Source organism: Pteronotus mesoamericanus, unplaced genomic scaffold (assembly GCF_021234165.1).
Source record: "Pteronotus mesoamericanus isolate MK-2021 breed Mesoamerican mustached bat unplaced genomic scaffold, CSHL_Meso_final contig_173, whole genome shotgun sequence".
Classification (NCBI taxonomy): Eukaryota; Metazoa; Chordata; class Mammalia; order Chiroptera; family Mormoopidae; genus Pteronotus; species Pteronotus mesoamericanus.
Genome location: NW_026555072.1, coordinates 1,479,590 through 1,501,736, shown reverse-complemented (window position 1 = coordinate 1,501,736; position 22,147 = coordinate 1,479,590). Strand labels below are relative to the sequence as shown.

At 47.3% G+C, this 22,147-nt stretch overlaps 1 protein-coding gene across 2 annotated transcripts; it reads left to right on the top strand.

Annotated features, from left to right (window-relative positions):
* Positions 1–4,845: 4,845 nt before the first annotated feature.
* PPP1R3F (protein phosphatase 1 regulatory subunit 3F) lies at positions 4,846–19,713 on the top strand. 2 transcript variants are annotated; one of them, XM_054566427.1, is made up of 4 exons: positions 4,846–5,868; positions 15,366–15,421; positions 15,644–15,723; positions 17,971–19,713. In XM_054566427.1, the coding sequence occupies exons 1-4, from the start codon at positions 4,868–4,870 to the stop codon at positions 19,261–19,263; spliced, it is 2,430 nt and encodes an 809-aa protein (XP_054422402.1). In that variant the 5' UTR covers positions 4,846–4,867; the 3' UTR covers positions 19,264–19,713. The 2 variants fall into 2 exon arrangements, with proteins under 2 accessions (XP_054422402.1, XP_054422401.1); XM_054566426.1 differs by having other exon boundaries at positions 15,641–15,723.
* Positions 19,714–22,147: the final 2,434 nt, after the last annotated feature.

The following is a 22,147-nucleotide window of genomic DNA, read 5'->3' as shown; positions in this document are numbered from 1 at the left end:
TAATAATCCAATTTTTTTTCGATGACTGTGTGCGCTGATAATCACGGGGTGGAGGGGGGGTTCTCATAGTTTTCTCTCTCTCGCTCTGTTTCTCCTCTTCTTGATTATGAGACTTAAACGGAAATTTTGGTTTTTTTCTTTGCCCTTTAAGGTTCATCTGAAAATATGATTTCTTCCCCTCACCACAGAGGTGAGAGGTATCAATGAGATAACAGGACTCATGAGAAACCACAGTTTTTAAAACAAAAGTGTGTATAGTTAGGAAAAAAAAAACAAGGGAAAAGAACTCAAGTAAATCACAGGGGCATCACAGGCATACAGAGATGCTACTCTGTGAATGAGAGGATATTTGAGGGTCTCTGGGAAAAGAAAGGGAGGCACCGAAGCCCTGTGTGAATGGGAAACACCAGGAAAGGGAATAAGACTGGGTTTCCAGAGACTTTGCCCTGCTCCAGGCCTCAGTTTTCCTCTTAGGCAGAATTGATATGGTCATCACCAGTCTTACTGCCCACGGACGGGGAGCTCTGAACATGCTTGCAACCCTTCTTTCCATAGAGGGTGAGGGGCACAGAAGTTACTTTATGAAGAAAAAAGCAGGGAGTCCTCCCCACCTCCTACAATTAGCAGAATCAAAGAGTCAGAACCACTGGCTTCCAGAATCCACTGAGCATCACTGGGTGAGGACAGAGAGTAAAGTCTTGTTTCATCATCTCTCAGGGCCTGAGAGCTCTGACCCAGAGGCCACCCTACAGGGAAAGTCCTGACCAGGACCCCAGTATTAATGCACCCGTCCTCACAGAGCTCAGCCCTCATGTAGTCAGGGACTGATGCTTCTGAGTCCTCAGCCTTTGCGATTTTCTACTTCAAAAAAAAAAAATCCCATTTTCCAAGGTTTTAGGATTCCAAACATCTGCCAACATCCCTGTTGCTGAGATTTATCTCGAATTCTCTATGTGCCAGACACAGTGCTGAACAATTCTCAGAAGTGGTCACGTTCAAACTTCACCAAAGCCTGTTGAGGTCCATCTTGTCATCATGGCCGTTATTTATACAGGTGGAGAAGATGCACAAAGTAGTCAAAAAACTTGTCCCAGATCACAGAGCTGGTGAGCGGAGGCACTGCCTTCCTTAGTACCAGGCTTTGAAACCCCTAAATTCCCAACCTGAGCCCAACAGTCTCAGGTTTTAAATTCTAGGATGCCATGACAGGGAGGTTCTGAGATTCTTCTGGGGGGCTTGAAGGTTGTGCAGTTTTAAGGTTGTCTAAGAATTGGTGGCTGCATTTCCTCACCTCAGTAAGCACCCCCTCCAACCAGTGCTCAATAGGGGAGGCCTGTGTCCAGGGGCTTCTCCTGAGAGGCCATGGCTGAAACTCGCAGTCCCCAGTTCCCCAGCACCCTGCATGGCCCGGGATTCTGTCATCCACTGTTCACTCCAACCCATCTGCAAGAGTGGTTTCAGGCCTGGGAAAGAGAAATTGGAAACAGCTTTTATTCACATGGTACAAGCCTAGTGGCCAAGATCCACCCCACCCTTTGCCTCCTTTCCTCCCTTTTACCTCCCAAGCCCTCAAAAAAAAAAAAAAAAAAAAAAAAAAAAAAAAGGAGAGCGTCTTTCCTCAACTCAGACTCACCTTTCTGGAAATGCCCAGAGTGGGCCTGATGGCCTGGCTTTGTGAAGATAAGAAAAAAAAAAAAAAAAAAAAGGTGAATAGAAAAAAAAAAGACCTAAAAAAAAATCAGCCTACAATGACAATTAAAAAAAAAACAAACCCAACCCTCCCTACGATTACTTCAAAACAACTTTCACTGGTTGAGGCTTCTGAGTTTGTGGGACACGACTGCGACCCAAAGATGTCCTGAGGGCCAGGCATCCAAGGGATGCACCAAGGTGGGATGAGGTCCTTAGGTTGAGACCTGCAGGGACCCTGTGCACAGCAGGGCCTCAACAGATGTGGCTTATACTTTGGAGCAAGAGAGGGGGGAGGAGTGTGCTTGTCAAAAAGGAGTCCTGGGAAGCTAACTTTAGAGATGTCCCCAAGGTTAATGACCCCTTAGTCCCTGTGGACTTGGGCCTGAACATTTCTTACAACTGCTGTGTAACTATTAACCATGCCAATTCTAGAAGCCAAGGTCTCATTCTCTGCCCCAGGTACTGCCCCTCGTGAGAGAAGAGGCTAGTTTTCTCTTTCAGGGTTAACGGTATGGGATGAATCCCTCTTATGCCCTCTCAGACCATCTCTCCCTTACTGTCAGAGGAGTGGCCAGAGAAATAGGTGGAAAACTGAGTGAGAGCAGTGGCCCAAAGAGTCTCAGGAGGCTACCTGAGTGGGCCTCAGGGTGGGGAGGTGTGATGCTGCTGCTGCTGCTGCTGCTAAGAGCCAGGATCCTTGCAGAGAGCTGGGGGTCAGGTAGGCAGAGAGGGGCAGAGTTCACCACCTCTTCTCTGTACGGGACTACATCCTCTCACATGAAGGCTTCGGAAGGAGAGTGGGCAGGATTAAACAAAGTAGTGGGTGAAAAATTTCCAGAGAAGGGGGGCTTTGACAAAGACTTGAAGGAAATAAGGGAGGGAGCCATGTAGACATCTGAGTAATTCCAGAGGAAATAGCCAGTGCGAAGGCCTTGACGTGGGAGTATGCCTGATTTGCTTAAGGTCTACTAAGGAGGTTGGTATGGTCAGAGTAGTGTGAATGAGAGGAAGAGGGGTGGGAGGTGAGGCCAGAGAGTGGACAGGGGTTATCTGATGCAAGATCTTGTAGCCCATGGTAAGGACCTTGGCTTTTATTCTGAGTGGGGAGGACGCCACAGAATTGTGAGCAGACGAAAGACATGAACTGTCTTGGGATTTAACAGGATTCCTCTGATTGCTGAGTATAGAACTGACTATAGTAGTGAGGGTAGAAGTAGGGAGACCAGAGAGAGGGAGGCTACTTCAATAGTTCAGATGACTGACGATGGTGTTGGCAGTGGAGTGTGTAAAGAAAGGGTGGATTTGGGAAATATTGTAAATGGAGAGCTGATAGGATCTATTGAAGAATGAGAGTCTGGGCGCTAGACTTGGACACACACAATGCCCTAACTGGGTAGGTAGGAAGAAGTCCCTGGACTACTCACCAGCTTGGACTTTTAGGTGATAAAAAAATAAAGTTGTATCTCATTTAAGCTTTTATTATTTCATAATTTTTATGTTTCTTGCAGCTGAACATATTCCTCCCTGACCCATGACCCCTGGACACTGAGACATGGGGAAGAAGGGGAGGAAGGCGACTGCTGGGGAGACTGCCTTCCTTCTAGGGATGCTGTGGGTCAAAACCTTGCATACAGTAGGTGTTCAGTAAATCCTCCCAGGACGGAGGGGAAATGTATGATTGGACATGTTCAGTGGAAAAGAGCTACAGTTCGGTTTCCCACAGGTGAGACCTCAAAGGGAGAGTGGAAGTAGTTGATTAGATGGAGGAAGCAGAAGGAACGGTGCTCTTGGGAGAGGGAAGAGTAGAAGAGATGGAGACAGAAAGGAAGTGAGGCTACTGCAGGGTGTGGAGGGCCAAATCGGGCAAGAAAGACAGGGCTTGAATTTGTGATTACGTTAGTGTCTGCCAAGATGCCCAATCAATTCTTGGTGGCATAGCGAGGCTCAGTGTTTTTGCTGAGCTGGTTAGAAAAAGCTAATAATCTTAAAAAAAAAAAAAGTCCAATTTCTCACTTGGCCATTCATTCAGTAATGGTGCCAAGTCCTGGAGGATGCTGAGGATGACAGTATCAGGAGCATTCTTGGCTAGTGGCACTCAAGCAAAGGCCTGGAAGTGGGCCGAAGACATCCAGTAACTTTGACAGGAGAGTCCGTTTTTGCTTTCTTAGATTTCGCACAAGGGTGCAGGCTAGGTCTTCAGGGTCTGTGGGAATTCACAGCTCAGGGGCAATAGGGAGTCCCGGAAGGTTAGGGAGAAGGTAAATGCTTTCACCAGAGGCATTACATAATTCTGTTGCTTGACTACCTTACAGCCCACAGACTCCTATGCACTATCCTCTTCTCTGGCTTCTCTATTTACTCATCTCCTTCACACCACCTATAACACTCCGGTTGGCTCTGCTCTTTCACGTCTTTCCCCGGTGTCACTTTACACTGCCCTTTGAGGGTTCCACCTAGCTCTGGCTCCCCTACTGGCTATCTGCCATCTCTCTTCCTTGCTCCCTCCTTCACCACCCACCCTCATTGGTTCTGCCCCTCCCACTTAGGCACTCTCACACCGCCTCCCAGGCTTCTTGTAGCCTCCATATTGGCTAGTTCCGCCCTGGCTCCGCCCCTTGAAGACTTGTGCACGCTCACAAGAACCCCCATTGGCCATTATCGTCACCCCGTCTCTACGCCTTCGGCGCGTGACTCCCCATTGGTTGTTCTCTGTCTCTAGCTTGGATCCCACTACCTGCCTACGCAACTGGGATCTCCTGCTCTTTGGACCTCTCTGTTCGCTGCCTGCGGCCCCCATCGCTTGTAGCCATTCTATTTTCCCCGCCGTCTCGATGCCAATGCCGCTCATACTTCCTCATTAGCTGTCCCACTTCTCTATCTCAGACCCTACACCACCCTATTCAGGTTTCTCCATTGATTCCTCTCCCGCCTCCTACACCGCCCACTCTCGGGCTTTTCTATTGGCTACGTGCTTCTCCTCCACTCGATACACCGCCTCCATCACCAATGTGCGGCTCCCCATTGGCTGTCTGATACACCTGTCTTCATCTAGCTGCTTACGGCCCGCGAGAGCCGCCCCCGCCCCCTCTCGGGCCTTCCCATTGGCTGCTAGCCTCTTCAGGCCCTGCCCCCGCCGGTACCGCCGCCGGTGCCGTCGGTGCCGGCCGCCGCCGATATGGCGCGCACGGCCCCTGTGGAGCCCCCGCTGCGGCCTCCTGCGCCCCCTTCGCCGGCCGCGGGCGAGCCCCGCACCTCTGTCGAGGCAGCGGTGGCCCCGCGGAGGGTGCTGTTCGCCGATGAGGCCCTGGGGCTGCCGCTGGCGCAGCTGCGCCGCTACCGGCCGTGGGGCGGGCCCGGGGCGGGCAAGATGGCGGCGGTGGCCGGGCAAGATGGCGATGGCGGCGGGGCTCACGAGGACGACGATGGCGAGGATGGGGATGAAGGGGAGGAGGAAGAGGAGGCTTGCCCCGAGCCCGCACCGCTGTGCCCCGTCCCCACTGGCGGGGGTTTTTACTTGGTGCCCACATTTTCGCTGCCGCCTGCACCGGGCCGTCTGGAGCGCTTGGGGCGCGTCATGGTGGAGCTAGAGGCGTTGCTGCCGCCTCCCGGAGCGGTCCCCGGGGGTGCCGGGGTGTGGGTGCCGGGGGGGCGCCCACCTGTGCTGCGCGGGTTGGTGCGCGTGCTGAACCGCTCCTTTGAGAAGGCGGTGCACGTGCGGGCCTCACACGACGGCTGGGCTTCCTTCTGCGACCACCCAGCGCGCTACGTCCCGCGCAGCCCGCCGGGGGCAGGAGCGGGAGGACCAGGAACAGGAGATCCCATCCTGGATCCGGGCCTTGGCCTGGTCTCCGGCCAGGCGTCCGCATCCTCGCCCGACGACGGCGGCTGCACCGACCGCTTTGCCTTCCAGCTGCCCTTTGCTGAGGGGGCGGGCGATGGGGCGCGCCTGGACTTCGTGGTGCGCTATGAGACCCCCGAGGGCACTTTCTGGGCTAACAACCACGGCCGCAACTACACAGTCCTGCTCCGGATCGCACCCGCCCCCACACCCACTGATGCTGAAGGGCTGCCCCAGCAGCAGCAGCTGCCACAGCTGGAGCCACAGCCCGAGTCCCAGGGGCCCGTGGAGGCTGAGGCCAGGCAGCTGAAGAGCTGCATGAAGCCAGTGAGGCGCAGGTAATGTCTGCCAGCGCCACCTCCGCCAACGCAGGGCTGTGTCTAGGATGGAAGACAAGCATCCTGACCCAGGAACCTCTCGGTCCTGCTTTCCAGAACAGGGAGGAGGGCACATTCAGTCAGCCAGTCAAAGAGTAATGGAGGCCGAACATGTGCTAGGCTCTGTATTGCTGGGATTTTACTCATTCATTTATTGAATTCCACTGTAAATCCCTAACAAGACATCTTTCCTGCCCTCAAGGATCATACAGGTTCCTATGGGAGACAGTTGGAAAAAACAAGCAAGCAGATAAGGAATATAGGGATAAGGTTAGCTGCTGAGAGGAAAGTAAAATTGAGTAAGGGGAGAAAGTTTGGGAGGGAATGCCTGTCTTAGGATATTCAGGGAGGGCTTTTGAGAAGGTGAGTCCTGGATGATGATAAGAATTATGCACAGATACGGAGGAAGAGAGTGTAGAAAAGGAAACAGGGAGGACTTTTCTGAGGAGGTGCCATTTAAACAGTCCTGAATGATAAAGAAGAGCAGTTGTGTACACATATGGGAGCAAGGGTGTTCTAGGCAGCGAGAACAGCAAGTGCAAAGGTCCTGGGGTAGGCGTAAACTTGGTGTGAATGATAGGCCATGTGATGGAGTGGAGAGAACTGTGGAGGAGGGGTCTTGCTAGTTATGGGGCAGGGAATCTGACCCCCATTTGACAGAGCAGGAAACCAGGGCTCCAGAGAGAGAAAGTGATGGTGCCTGGCCTTTCCGTTTTGGCCATGATTAACCTTGAAGCCTGTGCCCTCTCTTTACTGTTATGCTCTAATCAAGTCTGAGGCCTCCTGTGGAGATGAGTGGCTGAGCCCATCTTCACACAGAGAAGCATTGGCTATGGCAGAGGCAGAATGAGATGGGACTGTACTTGAAGCTCTTGTCTTTTGTTTTTGCCATGCCACCTGGTAAAAAGAGCCGGTTAACCCCCAAAAGCCCTGATACAAGATTCTCCTAGGTTTTCTCTTATCAAGCTTTGAATTCTTCAAGTTCTAGCAGATAGGCCTGATTCTTTGGGGGTCACCTAAGTCTAGTCTGGGATAAGTTGATCCTTCATGCACGTGTGGGAAATACATACATTTCCCTGGTCATGAGAAGACTGGAAATGGGAATGGGAAAGTGCTTTTTGGACCTTGTATATGCTGGATCAAAAGCCTCTGGATGCAAGATGTTCGTGCATCCTATGCTATGGGTTGTTCAGAATGACCTAGCTCAGTTGGTGGGCAGCTGTGCCTGGGTACTTAAGCAAACAGGCAAGCACCCACTTGCTGACCTATGAGACCCATAGTAACCTGAAACTTAGTCTAAAGGGGCAGGCACTAAGGCTTTCCTTACAGTGTTAATTATGAGTATAGATTCTGGCATCAGTACTTAATTCAAATCCCAGATCTGCCATTATATTGGCCTTGTAACCTTGGCCAACTGTATTGTGTCTCTCATCTGTAAAACAAATAATTATACCTACTTCGCAGGAGGTGAGTAAAAGCACTCAGAGTCTAGCCTGGCTCATAGTAGTGCCATACAGGGGTTAGCTAGTGTTAGTACTTAATCACACATACAGTTCCCTGGATTCTCCTCCCAAACTGTGCTTTACCTGTCACCAGCTGTGTGTCCTTGCCTCAGTATTTTCATCTGCTAAAGGAGAATGACAGTCACTATGGTTGGATTGGATGCAGCAAACATTGGCAAGGTAACTGAAGCTTGGTAGTAGCTGCAAAAGATAACAGTGGCCAGCATGTACTAATATCTGTGCTGAGAGCTTTGAGTCCATTCTCTTCTGAGTCCTGTTACTGTGCATGCTGTGTGCTATAGGTGCTATGGTTATGCCCATTTAATAGAGGGGGAAAGCGGTAGCTCAGAGAGGTAAGCCAGTTTGTTCAGTTTCACTCAGCTAGTGAGTGAAGGGACCGGGGCAATTTTTTTTTTAAAGTGGTTTCTCTTGAAGGCCTGATAGGACTCGGCAAATTCTGCATTTTGCTCCTGGTATTCCCAGCATATTATGCTTTGCTCTTCCGGTTTTGTTTGTTTTTGTTTTTTGCTTTATTGAGGGATAACTACCTAAAGTGTACTGATTTTAAGTGTAGGGCTCAATGGGTTTTTACATATCTATGCCCTGTGTAACCACTACCCAGATCCAAGATATTGAGCTGTTCCAGTGTCCCACAATCACCTTTTCCTAAGTCATCACCCTGGCCAGCTGTCATGGGAGCCCTGTCTGTAAGACGCAACAGTTTGGGTAATGGAATTTGGTCATTTTAGAGTGTGAAAGGAAGGGAACAGAGAAATCAAAAGCTCGCAGGGCCAAGGTGGGTGGAGAGGGTGTTTTTCTTTTAAAATACATGGGTGGTTTTAAGGAGAAATTGAAACAGCCCGTTCAGACAATTGTTTTGGTATCTGGCCCCAGGTCTGTGGTTCCTAACATGACTTGTGATATTATTTTAAGTGGGCAGATGGCTTTTTGATAGCTTCTTTATCTTTTGATCTCAGCTCTTGCAAAGGGAGGTTGGTGCTCATTGCAAGATCAGCGATAAGATTTTCTTTGTAGGTTGGTGGCTTTCTTGGTGAGTACATTTCAACTTATTATTGTTTTAAAACTTGTGTGCTGCCGATGACTTGGAGCGCTGTTGAAGAACAGCTGCCCCCTGAGACTCACTCCTCTTGGAAATGGTGGAGGATCTCAGAAGATAGCCTTAACCTGCTGGAGCCCTGTTGTAGAGGTCTTCCCATTCAGGAAGTGATGACTGCAGGCCCACTGTGCACCAGGTGCAGCCACATGGAAGCACAAGAGAAGTTGATGGTAGCCATTGGGGTACAGCTCAGAAACTGAAATGGCTGCATTCCCTGAGTTGCTTGACCAGGCTTTTGATAACCCTCGGCTTAGAGATGATCCATCAGCAAGCATTTATTGAGGGCCTACTATGTGCTGGGCACAGTCCTAGGTTCGTACAAGGATAAAGATGCAGACTGGCACTGAGAAGTCAGAGGGCTTGTGGTGGAACTGGGTGGAAAGGGACAGGTAGAGGGCTTGTCATTTGAGATTTGGAAGAGGTCTAGGCACTTGGCTATTTGCATGCAAAGTGTCATCTAATCCTTTGAATATTCAGAGTCATCTAAATCCTTTCAATGTTCTGGTGTGAGATAGACTGGTTTATCTCCCCCCTCCCACAGGAGCAAACTGAGGTTCCCCAAGTCCAAAGTCCCAGGGTTGGTGTGGGGAGGAGCTCTCCTGATCTGCCTTGGTTCAACACCCTTAGGAGGTGTCGTATTATTAAAGACAAAGACCAAGAAAGCCTTAGCATGGCCTTCAGGCACCTCCTGCCCTTTCCCCCAGTCTGGCCTCTGGCTGCTAGCCTCATCTCATGCTGCCCTCTGCCTTCTGAGCTCCTATCACGATGATCTTTCCAAGGATTCTTGCCCCTTCTTGCATCAGGGCCTTTGTCCATACTGCTTTCGTCACCAGGAATGTTGGTCCTGTGCCCCTTGAAGTCTCCTTGTTTTGATCCTTCAGTTCTAAGAGTGCTTCCTCCAGGAGGCCTGTTCATTCCAATGTCCTCAGGTCCCGATTTTTTTCATAATGCCCAGCAGGCAAGCCCTGTTAGAGAATGTTGTGTAGGAGAGCAGATGAGTGTCATCACAAATTCAGAATCATTTTCCACCCTGCCTGGCAGTTCTGTTTTTATGATCCATTCTTATCTCCTCCATGATGTGTTTCTTTCAAATGTTCTTTACCTTCAGACTTTACTTCCTGCTTCAAAAAATACAAAAACAAACAAACAAAAAAACAAATGGAAGCCATGAGAGTGGAACTCCCCACAACTTGCAGCCCCCATGCCTGAAAATTGATTTCTCTCCTTTGTGTTACAGGGTAGTAGGGGGCTTTGTCTCCCCTCGTGCCAGTTCCTCCACTTATTCTCTGGATTCCATTCTCTTCCATTTGCTCCAGAACCTGACATAATCAGTTTCTCTTTCTTTCCCAGCAGCTTTTCACTGCTCTCCTTACCTGATCCGCTATTGGCCTTTATACATGCTAGCATGTCTGCTGCCTTAAAAATCTGTCCTTTGGTCCCACTTCTGTTCACACTGTTCTTGACCAGCATCTAATCATCCTCCCCTTCATTTTCGACCCCCCTCTAAAGAGTTGCCTACACTTGTTTTTCCACTTGCTTCAGCCCACTGCATCTCAGATTCCATAGGTGGGTTTTTGGTTTTCTTCTTAAGTGGTTAAGCATTCCTATTTAAAATGCTTTATTCCCTTGCCTTGGGATCTCACTCTGCTGCTTTTCCTCTTAACTCCCTGGTCCTCCTCTTTTTCTTTGCTCTTTCTTTTAGCCTCATATATTCAAACTCAATGCCTCCACTTGGCTGATGTCACAAAGATGCCTCAAACTCCTTCTTGTTCAAGGCTGAATTCATTACTTCCTGCAAAGTGTTCTGAGCAGCTTCTCACTCCTCTACTCCTCCCTTGCTTGTTTTCCTCCTAAGCATCCTAAGCACTCCCTGACCTGCAGTGTGGGCCAGGGTCCCCTTGTTCTAGGACATTCCTTCCTTTTCAGAAGGCACTGACCTCAGTTTGTAGTTAGACCTTCATTAGGGGATTATTGGATGACCCTCTCTGCCCTGCTAGACTGTAAGCTCCGTGAGGGGTAGGGACATGGTCCGTTTTTATTCACCTCTGTATTCCTGCAGGGCCTGCCATGGTGCCTGGCACTTAACAGGTACTCAATAAATGTTTGTTGAAAGAATGAGTGTGAGTATTTTTTTTTTAAATGTCTTCCTTCACAGTAAATTGTAAGCTTCCTAGTCTGGTTTGCTCACCATTGTGTCTCCAGGATCTGTCACTGGGCGGATGCACAGTAAGGCCTCAATGATTTTTTAGGTGCACCTGTACTGAATGGATGGGAACACAACCTACTTACCAAGTTGGTAGCCTTAGGGGAAACCAGAACAATCAAAGTCAAACAGCATTGGCCAGGGGTCATCTTTAGTTGTCTAGAGAGTGAGGACTTAGTGTAAATGTGATCCTCTTTTATTCCACAGAAAACTAGTAGGGCAACATAGTTAAGGACGTGGTACCGAGGCCACATGCTACAAACGTGGCAGAGCTGGGATCTGTGCTGGGGCAGTCCTGCTCTAGTGGCCCAGTTTTCATCTGCTGTATCAGGTTAGTTGATGTTGTCTTACCAGCTGGGCAATGCTGGGCAAGTTACTTTCCTTTTTAGAGCCTCAGTTTCCCTCAGTGGGAAAGTGGAGATTACTGTTAAGCACTTCATAGGCGATTTTTCCATACTTCCTCAGTGTAGCTCTCTGAGGTAGGTATTACTATTATTCCCTCTTCACAGATGAAGAAACTGAGGCATAGAGAGGTTTAGGTCACACAGCTGGTAGGTGGCAGAGTTGGGTTTATTCAAAATTACATGTCATGACCCTTGGTTAAGAGGTGAAGTCAATTTACTAGATTCCAACAAACACTTAAAAAATAGCATAGGGGATAATCAGTGCATCACAATGTACTAAAGGTAAGTTTCTCAGTTAAGTATGTATATGTATTCACACATGCATGGGGTGTGCTGGATTATGATGTACAATGTATTTCTTGTGGGTCATGGTGGAATGAAGTTACTGCTGTAAAGAAGCTCACAGCACAATAAACTCTCTTCCCTCTACCCTGCTGGATTGTCCTGAAATCCCAATTGACACTGACACTAGCTGGGAAAGAGAGCAATGCCCCACATAACTTGGTGGCTTTCACAGGCGCCTTCAAACCCTGTGCTTTTCAGAAAGCAGATGGCTCAGGGTAACTGGGATTCCAAGTATCACAGGGCAGGTTTCTGAATTCTGAAGCCACCTGTCTCGTCCCCCCCCTCCCCCTATAGTCAGCCTTATCTTCAGGTTGACTGCACGAGAGGTGGGGTCTGCTGAGTTTCCCTTTGGGTTTCATTGCATGACCCACTTTGGGCTGGCCAAGTTCTTTGAAAACATGAGCGTTGGGGGTGCTCACGGAGGACATGGGTGGTGGTGATAGCAGTGATGGGAGTGCTCTGAAAGTCTGCTTTGCTTTTTTTCCCATGGGGGTTGTCGGTCCCCACTCACTCTGACTGGAGATTCACTTTTTCTGTTTTGGCTGGCCCAGGCTGGGGCTGATGGCACCTCTTTCTGAAATCTCACCCCCTGGTTTCTCTGGGTGTCATCTGAGGTCAGCGGCCATTGAATTTCCTGATGGCAGGAAGAGTTTTTCTAGCCCAGACAACTGGCGCGCAGACCCCTTTCTGGGCTACACTGTCTTGGCTAGTGTTTGTGAGCAACCGAAGGATGTGTGTCCCAAATGTCCTGAGGCCTGTGTGCTCCAGCCTACTATTGCCCATTGCCCTTCAGGAGATAACCATGTGGAATTTGTGGGGCTGGTGCCAAAAGAGCAGGTTTACTTCTCAAAAATTAGTAAGCACACTGGAGGTAGTTTTGTTCTTAATCTTTCCCCCCTCCATTTTTCTAAGAATTCTTCTTCTCTGTTACTGATGAGTGAGTCAGTATACATCGGTACTCCCTTTCTCTCACCATCCTCGTGATTAAAGTCATAGCTGCCCTTGAATGTTTACTGTGAAAGACAGTTTCAAGGATATTTAGATTTTCCTTTTTTTTTTTTAAGCTCAGAGTTTCAAACACTTCAAAATGGAGCCCCCTTTGGGTATTATCAGTGTGGTATGCAGTTAGTGAATGTAGAGACATGGTTCTTGAGCCTCACTTTTTACATTTGTAGAAAGGGAAGGGTGTTGCTTTGAAAGATAGATGTGAAGGTCTTCAAATGACGTGGTATATCAATGAAAATGGCCCATGGTGGAGGAGGTGAACAATAGGTGCTTGTGCCTCCTGTTTTCATCTCTGACTTCAGGGGTAGGGAGTGACCTGTGTACTTTTGCCTACTTTATGGATCTTGGGGCTGGATGAATTGCTTGACCTGATATTTGGATGTTGCCCCTCCTCGCACCCTCCTTGGGTATGGAAGAGATGCTTTGGAGGCTGAAGGATTTGTTTTGTATTTGTTGTACTTTTCTCTCTTCTTTCTTCAACTGAACTTTGGAGTTGTTTTCCTGCTGGTTGGCTCTGTCTTGACCTCCCTCCCCCCACCCTTTCTTTCACATACATCTAGGACGCTGGAGTGGTTTTTAAAAGCCAGATTGTCATGTATGTCAGCTCTGGGCCAGATGGCAGGGGACATCGGGGAGGGAGGGCTGCCTTTCTCTCTGTCTGTGGGTCTTCTTGAAGGGGCTTTCTTCAGAAGATCTAGGAAGATGATATTTTCTTTAATGTAAGACTACATCAACAAAAGAAGTTAGCAGAAGTTGTGTTGGGCCACAAATCCAAAGATCTGGATTTTAGAGCCCCTGAGTGGACTGGTGCAGTACCACCTGGTTTGTTCTGAAATCCCCTTTCTTATCCACGATGGGCAGGAGTTGATGGCTAGGCTTCTGGTGTCACCCACTCCAGGCCCTGTGATATTCTCACACAAAGACCTCTGGTGGGGCTCATGAGCCCTGGTTGATGGAGAAAGACAGACAGTTCCTTCCAGAGCTTCCAGGCTCTAGATTCATGTATATGGTTCAAGTTTCCTCCCCCAGGGTGCTAATAAAAAGTTCTTGCAGCTGCTTCTGTGTCTGGTGGTTTCCTAGCCACATGTCCTATGAAGGCAGGGAAGCTGGGAATGAGTATGTGGACAAAAGGCAGGTCTAAAGAAAAGCCTGAAAGAAGGAGGAGGTAGGGATCTTGTCTGTTATTGCTGTTTTCCTCAAACTACTCCTGGGAAGGAATGGAGATGGGGTTGGAGTGAGACCTCAGTCTTCCTCCTTCAAGTAGCAGCAGTTTGTTGGTTGAGAGCAGATTTAGGAGAAGGAAGGCCTGGGTTTTGATCCTTGCCACTGACCTTGAGCCATTTACTCAGCTTCCATTTCATCATCCTTAAGATGATAATAATACTGCCTACTTCTGCCCTGACCGGTATGGTTCAGTTGGTTTGGCATCATTCTACAAAATGAAAGGTCACCAGTTCAATTCCTGATTGGGGCACATGCCTGGGTTGTGGGTTTGGTCCCCCTTTGGGGCACGCGGGTGAGGCAACCCATTAATTTTTTTGCTCCCTCTCTTTCTCCCTCCCTTTCCCTCTCTGTAAAATAAATAAATGAATAAATAAAATCTTTAAAAAACATTGCCTACTTCAGAGGATTAAAAGTACCTATATCAGGGTGGCTTTGAGGATTTAATTAATAGTGTGTGTGGAACACTTGGTACAGTGCCTAACACCATAGTAACTACTGTGATATTCTATTTCTGTAAAGGTAATTGTGATTACGTGTTTTCAAAAAAATTGCAACCATTTTCAGAAATGTCAACATCATCAAGTTACCTGAGCTCACGTCAGTTCTCTGCACGTTTCAACTAATGCTTCCCTCACTGCCTTAATCTCTAAGCATTTGATACTTATTGGTGAGAACCAGAACAGTGATTTCCCTGTGATCCTCAGGACTGCATCCCTGGCAGGGACTGGCTGATATACATTTGGCTTATGCCACTCAGACTTTGGGGTTTCATTTGCCTGGTGAAGGAAGATCAAGACCAACAAATATCTACAGTTGATTCAGCCTCTCATCTGTGCCAGGCACTGGTGTCTGGCTTGATGTCCTCATTTCTCTTGACTGCCCTGTTCTTGGTGTGCACATCCTGGATCCCCTGTGCTCTGTTTTAAGGTGAGGGGTTGAGGCTCAGGGAGGTTAGGTGCCTTGCCAGGCAATGGGTGGAGGGTTGGTAGTGGGACCCAGGCCTCTATGACCCTGGGTTACTTCTTTTTCTGCGGATCTCTTTCCTATTCTCCAGCCACTTTCTCCTTTTTGCTGCTTCTTGCGCCTCACAGTCCTCACCTGTCCTTTTTTTTTTTTTTTTTTTTGGAAAAGGTGGGTTCCTCCATAGCCAGGAAGATACCGTAAAGAAATGATCCAAGTTCTTCATAAAGCTATACCCAGTGATTTTTGCTGAAGCCTGCTTTGTGAAAGTAAAACAGGAAACAACCTAGCTGCTCAGTAGGATGGGAATGGTTACATGCCTTATGGTGAGCCCATATAATAGGAGTAGGAAGCAGCCATTTCAAATGTTTACAGAAGTATATAATGGAGCTTCTTACTGTTAGATGGACAAAACCAGCTGTGAAATGATATCTGCAGAATCTAAACACTAGAATGTCTGGAATGAAATTTTCTAAAATGGTAATGGTGGTTGTCTCTCGCTAATGTCACCCTTTATTGCTTTATGTTTTCCTGTATTTTGTAAATTTTTTACAATGAATGTGTAGGACTTTTATAATCCAGATAGAAGGAGGCAGCAGAAGAGAAAACAGCAGATGTCAGGCTCAGAAGCTGCTGGTGGATGGCATAACTGGCTTCTCAGGGTGTCAGATCCATGTATTCTCTCCTCTGCCCCACAGGCCTAACGAGGAAGAGCTGAGGATGAAGAACATGGATGATAATACCCCTGCTGTGGGTAAGCAGTTGGCAAGTGGTAGGAGTTTTGGCTTACATTTACCATTTATTTCTTCCTCCCCCTTTCCTTTCTATACAAATTAAGAGGTTCCTCTGCCTTAGACTGTCACAGAAAGCTTCAGAGGCAAAACAGCCTATTGGCTAGAACAAATTTTTTTACCCAAGCCTGGCCTGCTTGTACACCTGTCTCACCCCAACATTGCCCTTCTCTTCTCTCCAGTAGAGAGTCCTGATGTCCAGGAGTCAGTGGGTCCCCTGGTGGCCCCCACCCCTCTCCGTCCATGGCCACAGATGACACTTCAGGTAAGCAGGCCCTGGAAGCCTCTGAATGGACAGCCTGATGGGAGGCTGGGTGGTGGGTGCTGACTTGGTCTGGGTCCACCCTAGGTTAGAGGGAGACCCCCCATATCAGAACTTTAAGGTGGACGTGTAGAATACAGTTATGTACCTGGGTTTTTCCTAATGTCATTTGTGAACTTAGCAAATATATACTGAGTGCTTGCTCTGTGCAAAGCACTGGTAGAGATGCTAGGAATATAGTAGTGGCCAAAAATGCTATCTTCATGGGACTTCCTTACATTTTAGTGGAGTGAGCCATAACAAAACAGAATAACAGAAAAATACATGGTGCTTTAGATGATGATGAGTGCTAAGGAAAAAGGAGATAGGGAGAGGGAGAGAGGGGGAGAGAAAGAGGGGGCAGAGAAAACAAGAGAACAAATGAGGGGGGTATGTATGTGACAAGTTTGCAACTTTAGATTTTAGAGTGGCCAGGGGAGGCCTTAGTGGTAAGTGAGATTTGGGCAAAAATCTGAAGAAAGTAAGAGAGTGAGCCATGTGAATAACTAGGGTAAGAACATCCCACGTAAGTGCAAAGTCCGGGAGCAGTACCTTGACTAATGTGTGTGAGGAACAGTGAGGAGCAGTGAGTGAGGGAGCAGGAGGAAGTGAGGTTGGAGAGATGATAGGGACAGATTATATAGGGCCTTATGGACCACGGAGAAGACTTTGGCTTCTACTCTGAGTGACAAGGGAGTCACAGGACAGTCATGAGCCAGGAAGGGCCATAGTCTGAGTTAGGATTTAATAGACTCCCTCTGGCTGCTGTGAGGGAAGTAGATTGTAGAAAAGAAATCTAGACATTCTCCCATCCATAAATACTTCTGTTTGTATCTCATACAATTAATAAGCCTTAAAAAAAACACAGTGCCACCATCATACTTCAGAAAATTAACAGTAATTCCTTAATACCATCAAATATTTGGTCAGTGTTCAAATTTCCTTATCTCATAAATGTTTTAGGATTCAAACAAGGTCAACACATTGCATTTGGTTGATGGATCACCTTAGGTTTTTAAATCTCCCTCACTTTTCTTGCAATTTGCTTGTTCAAGAAAGCTTGTTTTTCCTGTTGAGTTTCACACAGTCTGGATTTGGCTGATTGAATCTGTGTGGAAACACATTTCTTACTTAATTTTTTTATTAATTTATTAATTCTATTTAATTATTATAATCTATTATTAAATTTAATGATTAAGCTATTGATTTTATTAAATTAATTTATTAGATATAATCTATTATTATTAAATTAATTTAAATAGAATTGATTTTGTTTAATTCTCTTATCCCCACTTCATTTATTAGCTGGAATTCTTCTCTAAAGAAAAAGTTTCTCACATCAGTTGTCTGGTTACTTTGAAGTGTGTACCTTGAAGGTACATAGTTTGTATAGAAAAAGATGTATAAATACTTAATTTTTCCCTTTTTTGTTTACCAGTTTTCAGAAGAAATCAACTTCTCCAAAGGTGATCAAGTAAAGGAGTTTTGGTTTCCGTATACCATTATTAACCCATATTCGATGAGTTTCAATCTATTGCCCTTATATTTTTGATGCTTAAGTTGAACTGCCTCTGGCCACTGGAAGCTTATTTAGATTGGCTCCAGAGTCCTTTTTACACATACCCATCAGTATTTGAGCACTTCTTCACATTCTGGTGTGGCAGTATGCCCCAGACTCATCTGGTACTTTACCTGCCCCAAACCTGGAAACAGCCATTTATTTAAGAAACCCTGGTTCCTTTTAGCAGAGAATGATATTTAGATCTGGGCACCAGATATGCTCGTTGCTACTAGGTTGGTCATTGTTTCTAGGCCTTGTCAAAAGACGGAGCTAGGAATAATTTTTTAGAAGAAAAAATACATAAATTAATGTGGCTGTTCTGGATATGTTTTAGAAGCCAACCAACAGTATTTACTGACAGCCATTCATTTCAGCTTTGTCATCTGGAGGAAGCCTTCTTTCATGTCATCTCATTTTTTATTTCAATATGGATGGTGTAGTCTTTGGAATTTAGAGAATTACAGAAGCCTCTTTAAGGAGGTTTTTTTTTTTTTTTTTTTTTTTTTAAATCTGGAAGCACCTATGGGACTGGGTGTGGGCTGTTACTAGTTCTCACCATCTCTCCTTGTTTCATTCCCTCCTCTGCTTCATTTCCTTCCCTTTTTCTCCCCTCCCGCCCCACCCCCCACCCCCACCCCCCATGGCTGCAGGTTTCTGAAGTTACAGTGACTGGCAAATCCCCAGAGGAAGGTGAAATCCTCAGAAGCAGTCTGCCTGTGGCTTTCAGAGAGGTTCCCCAGCCACCTGCCATCAGGATTCCCCCCTCCTCCTTTCTCTGTGGCCTGGGTGGCTCCCCCAGGGACCAGGCCTCTGGGCCAGATGCAAGTGAGGGGGCAGCTGGGCCTCTCCTGGAATCTAGTCAACAACAGGTGGAGGCTGCGTGGGAAGTATCGAGTGAGAATGGAGGGGGCCGAAAGGACCCCATGGTAGGGGCTATTACGGACGAGCCCTCTGGGGGTTTGGAGGTCATGAGTGGGTTGGAGGAGCTGCTTGGCGAGGACACCATTGACCAGGAGCTGGAGCAGCTCTATCTGTCCCACCTGAGCCGCCTGCGGGCTGCTGTGGCTGCAGGTGGGGCAGGAAGTAGTGGGGAGGGCTCCACAGATGGAGGGTCCCCCAGCCATCCCCTGGGCATACTCACGGACCGCGACCTGATCTTGAAGTGGCCTGGCCCTGAGCGGGCTCTGAACAGTGCCCTGGCAGAGGAGATCACACTACACTACGCCCGCCTGGGGCGTGGTGTAGAGCTCATCAAGGACACCGAGGACGCTGATGAGGAGGGGGAGGGCGAAGAGGGGCTCTCCATGATACCCTCCAGTCCAGAAGGGGGCACCCCCAAGGACTCGCCTCCAGAAATTCTCTCTGGGGCCCATTCCGTGGTAGCCACTATGGGAGATGTGTGGCTCCCGTGGGCAGAGGGCTCCGGATGTGACAACCCTGTGGTTCTAGGTACAGAGGGTCAGTTCACTGGGGCTCCAGAGGAGAGGATGTGCAAGGACACTGACTCTTTGCACATGAATAGGGTGATACCTGGGGTGACCAGGTTCCCGGGAGGGACAGAAGCCCCAATGGAGTTCACCACTAAGAGGACAGACAGCTTGGTTCCTGTATCTGGCAATGAGCCAGCTGTTCCTGTCCTGCAGGGGCAAAATCTCACTCTCCTTGGCACCTCCGAGGCTGAATTCTGTCCTTCCAGCCTGGCTGGGCCCCAAGTAAACTCCCAGGATAAAGAGGGTTCAGGCCCAAGGCTTGAGTCCCCAAAGAGGTCTCCCACCCTAACAGTCCCTGCAGAATGTGTGTGTATTTTGCCTCCCCAGCTCTGGGGGCCATTGACCCAGACTCTGGGGGTCCTGGCTGGCCTGGTGGTGGTCCCTGTGGCTCTGAACAGTGGTATGTCCCTCCTGGTGCTTGCGCTGTGCCTCTCTCTGGCCTGGTTTTCGTAGGACCTGCTTGTGGGACCAGTAATAACAAGCGGCCCCCTCTCTGGGGTCTGGGGAGGGGTAGCTCCTGCACCACCCCCAGAGAGTTCAGATGGGACGTGTGGCCTGTACAATGAGGGTGTCCTTTGCTTCTGAGAATGTTCAGTTGGAGAGAGGCCTCCTCACCCCTGAACCCTCCAGTCAGCACAGGGCTCCTGTGTGATACAAATGGAGTGGAACTGGGGACGGGTGGATAGTGGGAATGAAAACTTTCAGAATGGAACTGGGCATGTCCTCCCTTCTCCCTGCCCCCCCCAGCCTGTATTTATTTTTGTATAATTCTCTGGATGAGGGAGAGTGGTCGTGAGCTGGTCTTGGGGCACAATTACCCAGAGATATATTTATTAACAGCCAACCTGTGCAACCTGCTGGAGCTTTATTTTTAATTTAATTTATATAGAGTACCTATTATTATATGCCACAATAGAGCTCTATGAGAAATGATGTGTCTTGCTGTGCAGTGTTCTGTTCAGGAATGAATGTGCAGGGTGGTCATATGGGAGGACTACAGTGGGGAGTGGGACATGGGACATAGTGATGTCTGCTGATGCTTCAGTATGTCCTTGACTTACCTTATTGTCCTAATACATGTGGTCTAGTGGTCTCTGGGGGGCATGTCCTTTGGTCATTTCCACATTCTGTCAAGGAGGGAGGGAAAGTGGCAGCCACATAATGGTTTTGTGTCACACACGTGGTTTCAGTGGTGGATGTGGTCAGCTGTAGATGTGGGATATTGGTTGTGAATCAGCCACAAAGTTTTGAAGTTACTTTAAAAAACAGGCTTTCATCATCAGGGAGGCTCCTCTGTCCCCAGGATTGGGAAGGCCCCAGAAAGGACAGAAGAGTGAAAAATTCATACCAGAGTTGTTGCTATCCACAGACATTGCATTTCTTACTCAAAACAGGAGATCCAGAAGCTTTGAAAGAAAGGATAGATATATTTGCGACATGCAAATCAAAAACTCTGAAATCCTTGGTTTCCAGTTCACCACGCTTTCCTAGTTTTCCTGTTTGCTCACCAGCTGCTCTTCTAAAAGAGTTTTTGGCACATGATAGTTGCTCAGCCAATACCCATTGAATAAAATAAATTAAGTAACAAACAAATATATGTGGGGAAATATAAAGAGATGGCTAGAGAACTTAGTTGATCATTCAGTGGTTATAAATTCAGTTCAGTTCCGCAAGTATTGACCGACCACCTCTGCTCTGCTCTGAAGGCACATGAAGGAACTCACAGTGTATGGGGAAGACAGACACAGAGAAAGAATTTCAGTCGAGTGTGGTTAGTCCATTAACAGGGATGGATGCTGTGGGCTGTGGGGGCCCAAGGACAGATACATATCCTAGTGTGGAGAATCTGGAAGCCTTAGAAGACATGGTGCCTGAGGTGAATTTTAAAAAATGAGAAAGAATCCACCAGATAATGAAGGGGAAGAGAGGGCAGTCCAGTTAGAAGGAATGGCATTTCAGAGGTCTGGAAATGGAAAACCACTAGTGAAAACAAATTAGCACACCAATATTTCACCTATCTTTCAATGAGGATATTCTGACTTTGTCAAATATCAAAATCTAGACATGTGTGGGTGTCCTTCCATCAATGTGGTAATTTGATCAATGTTCAAAAAGGCAACTTTATACTAATTGTATGGAGAAATTAGATAAAATGGACAAATTACTACAGACAAATATCTTGCCAAAATTGTCCAGAAAAAAGAGTAATCTCGAGTAGTCCTATTAAGTAACAGAACCTGTAGCCAAAGAGCTTTCCATACAGAAACTGTGGGCCCAGATGGGTTCACTGGTGAAACACTCAATGAACAAATAATTTCGATTTTACAAAAGCAGAGTATAGAAAAAAAGGAGCATTCCTAATTCATTTCATGGGGCTGATATAACCCTGACACTAAAACTTGATGAATGAAAAACAAATATCACAGAACAATCTCAAGAAAATAGATGCAAATATTTTTTAAAAAGATTTTATTTATTTTTAGGGAAAGAGAGGGAAAAAGAGAGGGAGAGAAACATCAGTGTGTTGTTGCCTCTCGAGCACCCTCAACCGGGAGACCTGGCCTGCAACACAGGCATGTGTCCTGACTGGGAATCAAACCAGTAACCCTTTGGTTCACAGGCTGGCACTAAATCCACTGAGCTACACCAGCCAGGACAAATGCAAATATTTTAAACCAAGTGATAACTACCTGTCTGAGTCTGTTCAGGATGCTTTAACAAAATAACATAGACTATGTGGCTAATAAACAACAAACATTTATTTCTCACAGTTTCTGAGGCGTGGAAGTCAAGATAAGGTGCTGGCAATTTTGGTGTATTGTGAGGGCTAACTTAGTGGTTCATAGCCTTCTCGCTGTGTCCTCATAGAATGAGGGGAGTTAGTCAGTCTCTGGAGTCTCTTTTATAAGGGCACTAATTCCATTCACGACGGCTATACCCTCATGACCTAATCATCTCCCAAAGGCTTCACCTCCTAATACCATCATATTACAGACTAGGTTTCAATATATGAATTTGGAAGGGATAGGAATATTCAGTCTATAGCATTACCTAAGTCTAATACAGATGCTCTTCAACTTATATCGGGGTTATTTCCCAATAAACCCATCATAAGTTGAGAGTATCATAACCTACCAAATATAGCTTAACCTAGCCTGCCTTAAATGTGCCCAGAACACTGCATTAGCCTACAGTTGGGCAATTATCATGAGTTTCACCTCAAGAGTAATTGCCTCCCGTTTCTCGCCAGAAATAGAAGACAGAGATGGGTGTTTTGTAAACATGAAGGAATGTGAAAACACAAAACAAAATATCCAAAAAATGATGGCAATACAAA

What these genes read in the sequence shown, in the direction of transcription:
- PPP1R3F (XM_054566426.1), top strand. Translation starts at nt 4,868, where the DNA reads ATGGCGCGCACGGCCCCTGTGGAGCCCCCGCTGCGGCCTCCTGCGCCC. An exon ending in TGATAATACCCCTGCTGTGG is followed by an intron (nt 15,422 to 15,640) that starts GTAAGCAGTTGG and finishes TCTTCTCTCCAG; the next exon opens with TAGAGAGTCCTGATGTCCAG. An exon ending in GGCCACAGATGACACTTCAG is followed by an intron (nt 15,724 to 17,970) that starts GTAAGCAGGCCC and finishes CCATGGCTGCAG; the next exon opens with GTTTCTGAAGTTACAGTGAC.